This window comes from Orcinus orca, chromosome 10, assembly GCF_937001465.1.
Source record: "Orcinus orca chromosome 10, mOrcOrc1.1, whole genome shotgun sequence".
Taxonomy (NCBI): Eukaryota; Metazoa; Chordata; class Mammalia; order Artiodactyla; family Delphinidae; genus Orcinus; species Orcinus orca.
This window is the reverse complement of record NC_064568.1, coordinates 25280349-25293046: the sequence shown is the minus strand read 5'-3', so window position 1 is coordinate 25293046 and position 12698 is coordinate 25280349. Positions and strand designations below refer to the sequence as shown.

Sequence of the window (12698 nt, the reverse complement as noted above, 5' to 3'; positions counted from 1 at the left end):
ACACAGCCATTTCCATGTGTTTACATATTGTCTATGCCTGCTTTTGTGCTAAGACAGCAGAGCTGGTTAGCTGCAACAGAGACTGCATGGTCCACATAGCTGAAAATATTTATTACCTGGCCCTTTGCAGAAAAAATTTGCCAACCCCTAGCTAGATCCCTGAAGATGTTCTGGTCCCAGTCTCTACTGGGGCTAAATGAACAGTATTGTTTGTTTTGCTTTCCCTTGAAGGAATCAATTCCTTTTCTTTTGCTTGCAACCAGAGACCCCTAGTTGGTAACACACCAAAAAACTTACAGAAGGTTCAGGTTTACGCAAAAACATACTGTAAAATGAGGTTCTGATTCCAGAAACTACTGGAAACGTTAGATTCCCCTTCTCCAGTGTCCGTGATTCTTTGCTGCCTTTCCTGCTGTGGCAGGCAGGAAGAACCATGCATCCCGAACCACACAGAGATGTATACACATGCCACACTCTCCTGGGAGTAAGTCAGGCACGTCAGCCTACAGCTGAAAAATCACATTGTCCACCTTCAGCCTCACTTAACTTAGAAAAAAAAAAATCCCCAAACAAAAAACAGGCACAATGAGAAGAATGGTATTGCCCACTGCTGCAAAAAGGTTACCTAATCCTCCCTAATTGGGAACTCTGCCCAAGGGCAGAATCATTCAATCTTAAAGGAATGCATTATCCACAAATGTAGTCCTAAACAAGAATAGCTGTCTTTTTTTTTTTTTTTTTAAGTTCTAGTGTTATCATTAGAATAGACATGTTTGAGTTGTGAATTTTTTCCACTGGAAAAATCATGGGACACTCAGTGATGACCTCTCTTGATCACCCTTTAATTTCTCAGAACCCAAATTTCTTCTAACCCAGGCAAAGGAAGCCTCAAAGTGGGAAGTAAGGGAGGAGAATAAGGTGGTGAAGGTCCCAGGCAGATGTTCTGCTTACAACCAACAGGTACAGTGTGTGAAAACACTCAGTGGCTATCTGCATTCACAGGAAAGTAAACCTAATTTATTGAAACATAACCATGGTGGGAAACCGACAGGTTCCTTCTAATGCTTTTTAGTCCAGAAATAATTAAACACAATTAGCAGTACTAGAAGGAAATGAATAGTAAACAATTAAAAAGACTTCGTGAGTGATTAATAAACACCAAACTCCCCATACCTCCCCAGGGTCTCTTGCTACCTTACCCCTCCCGAAGTTCCTTTAGACATGTCCAGTATTCCACAATAAAATTATTTTTTGGAAAATTATTCAATAAAAATTCTGAAACTTTCGAGAGCATATTTTTCCTTTGAATGCTAGCTAAATATTATTTGTCAAGGTCTTCCTAATTTGAAGGACAAAGATAACGATAACAATAAAAATAATCGTCGACATTTATTAGATTGTCACGATGGTGGGCAGAGCGTAAAACACTTTATTTGCATCGTTGTATTTAATTCTTACGACAACCCAAGAAAGTTGGAGTTACTGTTAACTTTGTTTTACAGATGAGGAAACAGGCTCAAAGAGGAGAGGGGACCTGCCAAAGACACCAAAATCTGAAAGTACAAGTCCTTGGATCAGACAGAGGCATCTTTCCTTAAAGCCTGTGCTGACAACCATTCAGGTATGGAATTTTCCCTCTAAGCACAGATATTACCCAGCCCACTCCTTCTCTCCTAATCCAAGACAATGATCCACTACTACAAATGGCATAGCAATTGTGACACTTCAAGACTACACTCATCTGGAAGATAGCAAGAAGGAAAATGACTTTCATTAAAAACTCCCTTTCAGAAAAGTTCTTCTGCCCTTTTAATTTTCCTTCAGGTAAGAGCTGCCTGCCACCTCCAGGATCAATCATCGCAGCTTCACATTACCTTCCAGGAAGCTGTCTGATCAAATCATCCAGCAGTGACACCCCCTCCCCTCCACCCAGTTAAGGTAGCTTAGAGGTGCGGGCAGACTGTCTCAAGTGACACCTCTTCTGGGACTGCAATTAACCTCAACAAATGAAAATGCACAGTGTCAATCCCTTCTGACATAAATATGCTCCAGAGGTGTTTCTAGTTTGTTTCCCTCCAAGCACTACATCAAATGAAAGAGAAGAAAGCAAATTCGCAAAGGCTTCAGGGAATACTCACTGCTCCCCAGGGGCCAGTCCTCCACTGGTTTCCTCCGAGCACGTGGGTGCGGCTAGGGCTGACGCTCCTGGGGCGATAACCCTCGTTTTGGAAAGGGTGCTGAGCGAGGCCACTGTCTGGGGTCCGCTGAGGGCATGGTGACATGGAACAGTCCTGGTCGGTTTCTGGGATATAATCCGGGTCACACTCGATTTGATCGATCACGTGGTCACTGTAGTTGACACAGACCACTTGCCGGGTGGTCCTCCCTTGCCCACACGTCACGGAGCACTACATTGGACGTTCAGAAAGAGAAAGGGTGGTTCAGCCAGTCGCTCAGGCCCAAAACCCTGGCATCTCCCCGTCTCTTTTCTTCCCACCTCATGGTCATTTTCATGGAGAAGCCCTGTCGGCCCAGTATGCAAAATACATCCCCATCAGCCACTTCCCACCATCTCTGCCATCACCTCCCTAGTCCAGGCCACCGCCTTCCCTTGCCAGGACTATTGCAGTGGCCTTTCAGCTGGGCTCTTGTTTGTAATCTTGACACCTTCCTCCCAACCCAAGCCTGTTATCCACATATCATAAACCATGACCCTTGCAAACTATAGTCAGATCATGTCATTCACCTAGTGACTTCCCAATTCACTGTGAATAATGTCCACAGTCCTTACCTTGACCTAGTAGGCCCTTCATGATGTGGCCACTGGCTACCTTTTTTTTTTTTTTTTTTTTTGCGGTACGCGGGCCTCTCACTGTTGTGGCCTCTCCCGTTGCGGAGCACAGGCTCCAGACGCGCAGGCTCAGCGGCCATGGCTCATGGACTCAGCCGCTCCGCGGCATGTGGGATCTTCCCGGACCGGTGCACGAACCCGTGTCCCCTGCATCGGCAGGCGGACTCTCAACCACTGCGCCACCAGGGAAGCCCTGGCTACCTTTTTGACACATCTCTTATCACTCTCCACACTGCACTCCAGCCCCACGGGCCTTATGGATGCTTTCTGAGCAGGCCAAGAACACCCCCGTCTGAGGGTCTTTGCAGCTGCTCTACTTTCTGCTGTACAACACGGATATCCATGTGGTTCACTGCTTCACTCCATGTAAGCCCTGCTCAATGCAATGTGAGGCCTTTTCTGACCACCTTGTCTAAAAGCACATCACCCCTTTCTCTCTGCCATTACTGTGTTTGACCTTTTTTCTGGTATGTATCAGTATCTGGTGCTATATCGTATATTTATACCTTTATTTGCTCATTGACTGGAATTGCCATTGGAATGATCTTCATAAAGGCAAGGACTTTCTTATTTGTCAGTCACTGCTCTTTCTAAATCCCTGGTGAGTAGACAGATGGATCTGATAGATGTACATGTGTACGTTTGGAAGCTCAGCGCGTGAGAGTGAGATTATCTACCATTTACTGAGCACCTTCTTTGTTCTAAGCGTTTAACAGACGGAATCTCAAATAATCCTTACAACAGCCTTATAAGGTAGATATTCTTTTTGGCCTCTTTTAAGAGCAGAAGAAACTGAGGTTCAAGGACTAACACCAGACTGCTCAAGGTCATGCAGCCAGTTAATGTCAATGTCTGGATTTTTACACAGCTCTCTCTGAATCCAGCTCTCACATTTCATATGTGTATTATGGTATTTATTGAGATATTCATCTCCATTCTCTTCACCTGTCCTAAGCTCTGTATTTCCTGGACTCGGGAGCTTTTGCAAGGCAGAAAGCAGGAGTTACCTGAACACAAAGGTTTTTCTACCCTTTTTTTTTTTTTTCTACTTTTATAAAAGTCCACAGGTGGTTCCTGGTGTGCACAGGAGGCTGGGTCCCCAGCATCGCCTGAGGGTTCCTACTTCTCCCTCTCGGCAGGGAAGCCAGAGGCACAGGACTTGAAGGGACCACGGGATGCAGGAGGCACCCAGATGCAAGTTGAGGCCCTGCCCTTACTCCCCCCACTTCTCCCTGCTACTTCTGGTACTCCACAAGCCTACTACATTCTAATGTGACTTGGCTCAGTTAAGACTGCATTTTCCAACCAGCCCAACAGGATGTGGGCTTAAGGGGTTGTAAGTTGATTTACACATTTTTAAAAAATGTGCATTTCTTGCACATCTGGCTAAGATTCATACCAGCTGCACATACGCGGAGAAGAATATCTCACAACCAAGTCCAATTCTAAAACAGTGCCCGCTGACCTTGGGGACCCACGACTAGTCATCCTCCTTACAGCTCCCCCAGTCCTCTCCCAATTCCAAAGAATTCACTTGCTTACCGGGTTCCAGTCCAGAGCCTTCCACCGCCCACAGGGGGTCACAGAACATTCCTCCTTTGCCACTGGTCTAGGGAGGGTTGCACAGGCACTCTCGTCAGCCACAGAGCCATCCTCGTCCCGACAGCTGACATATCTCATCCGGGTACCTTTTCCACAAGTGGCTGAGCACTGGGTGTTGGAATAAAACAATGCAGAAATGTTATCTGAAACAGTCACTCACTGGATAGAAACCTACTTTCTCAAGTCGTGTCAGAGAACGTCTGCCTTCCCTCCCACCCTCTCTACTTCTTCCGTTCTTACTGGCGTCCAAGACCCAAATCGCCACTGGGTCCTTGGAGCACTGTGTGTGCTTCTCCTCGCTTCCGGGGCAGCGGGGGGAGGGTGACAAGATGGTAATTCACAGTCCTAGACGCGGACGGGAAGAAAAAGCCAAAGTTACCTTTCAGTCATGGCGTATACAAATATAAGGACAAAGAATTCTAAGATCTCACACTTGTGGGTGATTTGGGGCAAGTCACGTGACACCTCTCAGCCCCAACTACAAATTCAACTGTGAAATGGGATATAATCTGAGTCCCTTTGTACGTGCCTTAATACAAAACCACATTTATTTACCTGTTTGTGTGAAGAAGACATTGTAAAATGACACACAATTTAGCAAAGAGCAGCATACCCTTTTAACATGATTAACTGTTAATGTTTTGAAACATTCTGCAGGCCAATTTCTGCTTCTACATTTCAATTCACTTCTTAATCAGATTTTGCTAACCATGAACTTGCTTTCCGAGTGTACCCGCAGATAGCTCCTGAGGCCCCGAAGAAGGTCAACTCTAGATACAAGAGGTGTATTCAATATCACAAAGCCTAGAATTTATATCACACCCCTCAATCACTCAGAGGCAATTCCTATGATGGACTGAGGTTATCCATGCGTAGGTAATATTCCCAGATTTCCAAATGGGAAATCGGAAGTACACACCTGTTCACAATCATTCCCAGCCTCAGTGGTTATCAAATGTTCTTGGATTAAATACATACCCATTAAATGCCCAGGATGCCCGGGCACAGTGCAAAGTGCTGGAGGCTCAGTGCTGAAGTGACTTTAGGAAGTTTACCAACTGAACAGGAAATTCTGTTATTTGGTTCAGACCTTGCCTATTCCTCTGCCTGGGTCCAAAGAATGGCACAGGGAACTTGTCGCACAGTGAAAAATTTATTCACATGCGGCAGCTGCAAGAGCTACCCTATAGTCAGTCCATGGATATTACTGAATAACTTAGAAACGTATGTTGTGAATCTCTAAGGGAGTCGCTAAGACCTTACTTTCTGCGTGTTTAGATGTCGCAGCTACTTCCCAGGCATTTATCATGCAGTGGGTTGGAACATTTCAATAAAAAAAATAAAGATGACACAAGTCACAAGCAGTGTTTGGTTAACTGATCAGCAATGACAGCATGAACGTCACTGCCATATTCATTTCCTTTTTTGAGACTCTGCATCCATGAACAACACATGTTGCCAAGTAGCAGACTGAGGGCACTCAGAGCCGAGGCAGTACAGTGGCCAGATGGGGCCTCAGAGCATAACTTCTGGGTGTGGTCTGGGTTCAAATCCTGTCTTCTGCAATTAGCAAAGCTGATCTGAAAACCCCAGTCTTCTCTTTACATATTCTCCTCACACAAATGATGCCAAAATCAAGGTCTACATGGAATAGTGTGCTGGTGAATGATTACCAACTAGCTCTCTCGAGAAACAAGGCGTGCTTATGCGTGTGTACAGATATGTATGTGTATATACATATATACATACACACATATTACATGCACCTATGCATGTATATATATGCTTATTATAAGTTTTTCTGATATAAAGAGTGTGTAGCATAAAATTTACAAATAACAATAAAATATACAATTCTTTAATTTAAATTTCATAGAGCCATTGATTCTTACAGAACACGTTTGTTGTTTTTGCTGAACTCTTGAATCTGTGCCTGAGCGATGGTTGTCGTTGCTGGACAAGTGTAGTTCTGACATGAATGTCAGTTGATATTTTGTTTACATTTAAGAGTATCGTGAAAGAGAAACAATGAAGATGTATGTCAGAACTTCGCTCACTCACCCAATGACATGAACAATTTCTGTGCTGAACCAGCAAATAATTTTCAAGTACCAGAAAAATATTTCCTTATTTTTTTATGCTGTTTACAACATAACAGCTGCAGACACAAGACTTTTAAAAGTTTAGTCTGCATTATTAACATTTGTTCCCTCACTTTTTTGAGTCTAAACAATCAATACAACAATCAATTAAACTCTGAATTACAGCATCTACTGATTTCTGTGGTGTAAGTACTCTCACCATGGCCAATTTCAAGCTACCAACTTGATATCAATGAACACAGAGTTAAAAAGGGATGTGCTCACCACTGCACAGTATTTCCACCATGCAAATATGTACAAATGTCATGTAAATGAGAGTGAACTACAGGAAAATAATTAGAAAGGGAAAAGTGAGTATTTCTCAACTTAATTTTTAATATCATCTATTTATTTATAGGTTTTTATTTTCAATTTTTAATAATGACTGAATTTAACAACCAGCTTGCAAAATTTCTGAAAATTTACCAACCATCGCTTGTGAGCTAGAACAAGCCAGCTCCAGCACATGCAGCCTGAACATATGATACTATTTGCCAAACCCTACATTGAAATCATTAAAAAAATCTGAGTTCAAGAAAACCAGCCCAAAGAGTCAAACTCTGCCACCCAATAAGAATCAGAATCAAGCCTACATACCATTCCAATAAGCAGAGAACAAAACTGGTACATCAAAATATTAGATCCAGAATGTAACAAATAAGTAAATCCAGAACAATTTAGTTAGTCTACTGTTTCCTCTACCTACATACTTAACTATGAAAGGACTTCAGTTTTGACTGAGCTCCTGGGAAGTTTTGGCATCAGTGTCCAAAGCCAATAACTGATTTTGACAAAGGAAATTTACCTGGGTATCAGTTGGTCTAGTTGCTGCATTGCAGTCATTGTCATCCACCACTGACATGTATGTCCCAATGATGCATTTCACTGCTCTTAGCTGGTATCCCTGTCCACAAGTGACACTGCACTGGGGGAAAGAAATAAAACAGAAAGGATATACAATCTAGCCAATGTTCTCTTTCCCTAACTTTACCTATAACATTCTACAAGAGAAAAAATATTTCCATCACAGTGGGCCAGATGGCTGGCACTCAAAGATATTACGTAAAAGCAGGTAATCCTACTCTGTACAAATTATACTAATCGATTATCAAGATATTACATGGAATTATTTCTGCCTCCCATTGGAATTATGTTTGTAGGAGTTCAGTTCCTTGACTGTGAACCCCTGGAAGGAGGGGAGTACATTTCAATCATTTTTACATCTTTCACACTCTACCTAGCAGAATACTGTGGCTAAAATAGGTACTTTATATAGTTATTTGACTTCTGGAAAATTTTCCTAAAGCAATTATCAGAGTTCGCATGAATATTTTTGTATAAGAATGGTCTTTGCAATATTATTTATAAAAGGCAAAATATTAAAAACCACTTAACTAGGCAAGAACCAAAAGTCAATTAAATGCACCATGGCAAACAGATCATAAGGAAAATGTAGCCACTAAGCCTAATTGTTAGACTTAAAAAGCATCTAAAAAACAATAAGTAGAGGGAGTGACGTCATGGAAATGGCAGTTCAGGAAGCTCCAAGAGTTGATTCCTCCACTGCAGCAACGATTAAGCTGGCAAAAAATGGCAGAATCTTTTTTAACTCTGGAAGCTAATCAAACACTTAAAGCAACTAGGTGAGTGCTTACTGACAAATTTCAGTAGGAAAGTGTTGAGATAGTTTTGCTGATTGCCCCCCTGCCATATTACACGTTCCTCTCAAATGCACATGGAACATTCTCCAGTACAGACCATATATTAGGCCACAAAACAAGTCTTAATAAATTTTAAAACCCTGAAATCCCACAAAGTATCATCTCTGGCCACAAGTAGGAAGAAATAACAGGAGGAAAACTGAAAGATTCACACATATGTGCAAATAAAACAACAGAGTCTTAAATAACCAGTGGATCAAAGAGGAAATCACAAAGGAAATTAGAAAGTACTTTCAGATGAATGTAATCAAAAATAAAACATAAAATTTACGTTTTAATAAATATAAAGATGCAGCAAAAGCAGTGCTCAGAGGGAAATTTGTCTGTAAACATGTATATTATTAAAAAAAAAAGATCTCAAATCAATAACCTAACTTTACCCCTTAAGGAACTAGAAAAAGAACAAACTAAACTCAAAACTAGCAGAAGGAAAAAAAAAAAGACTAGAATAGAAAAACAACAGAATCAACAAAACTAGAAGTTGGCTCTATAAAAAGATCAACAAAATTTATAAATCTTTACCTAGACTGACTAAAACGAGAGAAGACGCAAACAACTAAAATCAGAAATGAAAGCAAGGGCACTGCTGCTGACTCTACAGCAATAAAAAAGGATAATGAAAGTACGGTGAACAATTATATGCCAACATGTTAGACAATCTAGATGAAACACACACATTTCCAAACACATACTAATTACCCAGAAACACAAAAAATCACAAAACGTGACTTAAAAAGAAACAGAAAGTTTGAACAGACCTATAAGAAGTAAAAATATTGACTCAGTAATCAAAGACTTCTTAATAAAGAAAAGTCCAGGACCAGATGGCTTCACTGGTGAATTCTACCAAACATTTATAGAAGAATTAAGTACTATGCACAATAGCCAAAAGGTGCAAACAACCCAAATGTCTGTAGAGGGATAAATGGATGAACAAATTACGGTATATCCATACATGGAATATTATGCAGCCATAAAAAGGAATGAGGTACATATGTGTGCTACAACATGGATGAACCTTAAAAACATCATGCTATGTGAAAGAAGCTGGAGACACAAACAGTCACGTATTGTATGACTCCATTTGTACGAAATACTTAGAATAAGTAAATCCATGGAGGTAGAAAGCAGATTGTTGGCTGCAGGGGTGAAGGGGAAATGGGGAGTAACTGCTTAATGAGTATTTTGGGGTGACAAAAACGTTTTGGAACTAGATAGAGGTGGTGGTTGTACAACATTCTGAATGTACTAAATGCCACTGATTTGTTCACTTTAAAATGGTTAATTTTGTTTCGTGAGTTTTACTTCAATTAACAAAAAATTGATGAAATACAATCCTATTTTTAGTTTTTAAAACATAAGAAGACAATCATAAATGTATTAACTCTGCAGTGTAGAGCTAGGAGTGTGGTTTTCTTCTTTTTGCTAAATTACTTTTTGCAAAACTTCTCTTATGAACATGCGTTATTCTTCAATATTTTAGGAAAGTCTGTTGCCCTGAATTGCATGTTCAGTCAAAGGAGGGACAGATTTCTGGCTAGGACTGACCTGGTATAAACACACATAAAAAAATAGGCCTTTTAGTTCTAAAAGCTGTTATATTCAAATCTTAACAGTGGCCCTGAGCTGTGCTCTCCTTCTGCTATTATTTACAAGAGCTAGCAGATATGGACAAAAAGGAGGCAAGATCTGGGGCATGAGTGGACTCCCCCTGTTTATTAAGTGTGATCAAACATGATCAACCATTCTGACCAAGGATGCTGTGTAATGGAGAGGAAGAGTGCCAATGTAAACGGTAGAAATTGTAAGGGTGTAGTAATAAAGCTGCTCTCATTTACTGCACGTATGTTGGAAATGAAGACGTAAGCTAGGGAAGAGGCTGTGGCTGGACAGGGTGGAGGGAGAGTCATTCTTAAAGAGATTACACAAGTGACAGCAAGCAGCTGCTTTGCTTCTCTTGGGAACGTGGAGTGCTACTTAAATAGTACCCAAACGCTTTTGCTTCTATATTAGGAAAGACTTAATTCCAAGAGTAGTGGCTTCTTAAATGCAAGCCCAAGGGAGACTTTCACTCTCTCCTTTAAGAACAGTTCAAATGACTGTGAAACCTACACTGGGGGCTTGGAAAAGATTCTTTCAAAGAGAGATGACTCCTGTAACCTTTGATCTAATTAATTCTGTTTGAAAAGTCTGAATAATTTATGAGAGGTGAACGTAGGAATCATGACACTGGGAGCCAAAACATCCCTTCCAAATCCCAGTCCAGACCCTCCTGCCAAAGACACTGGCGCTGGATCACATTCTGTAACAGACCCACAGCTGCACGCTAGTAGATAACATCAGCCAGGCACGAGATCTGTTGTGAATTTGTTCAAATTCGTGTGTGCTCAAGCTACAGTTTTAACCCAAGGGCGAAGACATGCACGTGGGTCTGGAAAAGGAATAATCAGCTCCAGGAGGCCAAGCGGCAACCCTCAGAAGTGGGGCAAAATGGTTGCAGAGTTTCCATCACTTGGCGCCACGGAGGTGCAGTGCGTGCCACATGCCATGGTGGTTAAATCCCGGCCGCTGGAACGTCCCTCTGCAGGCCCGCTCCAGATAAGAAGGAAAGAATGTAGTTAAGAACTTTATCATTCAAAATACCTGTCCCCAGGGACCTGCCTGCCAGGACGCACATTCTGGCTGCTGACAGGTCTGCATGGAGTCTGGCTTGGTCTCAGAGTCACAGATTCTATCGTTTAATCGATCTTCGCCAAACTGACACCAGACCTGGCGGTGCTTATGCCCTTTTCCGCAGGTGACCAAGCACTGTAATAAAAGGTACAGCCAGTCAGGGTCATTTCTGAACAATGTACTGTGGTTCCCGGGGATTAGTCATTGATTAACAGGACCAGGTGTGCTCTTTTCCCACAGCAATTCCTCTCAGTCGTTGCAATTTGTAAATACATCAAGGTTCAAGCTTTTCACGCATTCACTCATTCGTTCATCCATTCTGTATTTATCCAGGCTCTGGGACAGTTTCAAGTACAGAATAAACTTAACACAGCATCATGCTGTGAAATCCTGAAAAACAGCATTCATGGTTTGGTAGCATAAGAGTTAAGGGTGGGGAATTTACGAGTCAGACTAACCTAGTTTTTAATCCTAATACTGTTTTTTAATCAGCTGTGGATACTAAGTGATCTCCCTGTACTTCAATTTTCTCATCGGTACGATGGGGAATACCATAATGCCTACTGCCAGGAATTGTGAAAACTAAATAAGAAAAATCCAAGTGAAGTACTTAGCACATGCTCATTCAATGAGTCTTAAATATAATCTAAATAAATAAGTAACATCATTATTACCTACTTTCATTGTAGAAAACTTGAGAAATACAGAAAGACATAAAAGAGAAAACTATAATGATCCCCAAATCTCACTACCTACCTAGGGATAATTATTATTAAAATTTTGCTGTTTTCTTTCCAGTCTTTTTAGCTATGGAATGTTGGATCATACTGAATATATACTTTCATATCTCCCACTTCCATTTCATTAAGTATTTTTGCAAAGGTCTGTTACTTAAGCTAGTATTAGCTATCTAAGTAGAACTTAAACCCAATACCTTCTTTCATCTTTTTTTTTTTTTTTTTTAACTAAATACTAGAATTGAAGCTAAGGCCACGTAGTTAACATAGAACATAAGAACTAGGTTTGTTGTTAATTTGTCCAGGAGTCAGACACTGTTAATCACATGCACTGTTACTTGTCTGCCATTTCAGAGGCGTTAATAGTATTCTTTTACGATTCAGATTTTATTTAATGTTGAAAGTAAACAGTTAATATTGCACTCGCACGGATGAGATAAGGGAATGGATGCAGAAGCTGTAGCAGGGAAATACCTCTTTCGCCACATTCCTGACTTGGCCCATAAATAAGGCAATTTCTGTTCCCCTGCCACTTGCTCCCCTGAAGAAAGGTGGAGGGAGGCACTTGCTCGGTGAGAAGCTCACCAGGAAATACTGACTCTGTCTATAAAAGCGAGTTGCTGTCCTCGGGCCACCTATGCTACACAATGGAGGGTTAGCCTTATGCTTCATCGGGTAAGGGACAAGCAAAGCATACATCTGGAATACTCAGCCTGCTACTTTCTCTTTTTCCCAAGTTTTCCACTAGCAACTAGATGGGTAATCAAATAGGTCACTCACTGGGGTCTAATTCTCTTATTTCAAAGGTAAGAAATCAGGGAATCTTATTTTTGACTTCAGATCGAGGCCAATGCAGCTTTATAATTAATAAAGAAAGCCCTGATTTCCTTTATAGCAACTTAGCCAGGGCTCAAGGCGGAGGGAAGGTGAGGAGCTGGAGCTTCAAAAATCACTAACAGGGCTTCCCTGGTGG

General features: G+C 41.3%; 1 protein-coding gene across 4 annotated transcripts in view; it reads right to left on the bottom strand.

Annotated features, from left to right (window-relative positions):
* ADAMTS9 (ADAM metallopeptidase with thrombospondin type 1 motif 9) overlaps positions 1-12698 on the bottom strand; it is a 226339-nt gene that overhangs the window by 140351 nt on the left and 73290 nt on the right. For all 4 annotated transcript variants that reach the window (XR_007479510.1, XM_004267994.3, XM_033424784.2 and 1 more), the window contains 5 exons: positions 10959-11123; positions 7400-7519; positions 4694-4798; positions 4394-4561; positions 2139-2408 (listed from right to left, as the gene is read on the bottom strand). Coding sequence is in view for 3 of the 4 variants with exons in the window: in XM_004267994.3 (XP_004268042.1) it covers positions 2139-2408; positions 4394-4561; positions 4694-4798; positions 7400-7519; positions 10959-11123 (828 nt within the window). In the remaining variant the exon portion in view is untranslated. The remainder of the gene's footprint in view (positions 1-2138; positions 2409-4393; positions 4562-4693; positions 4799-7399; positions 7520-10958; positions 11124-12698) is intronic.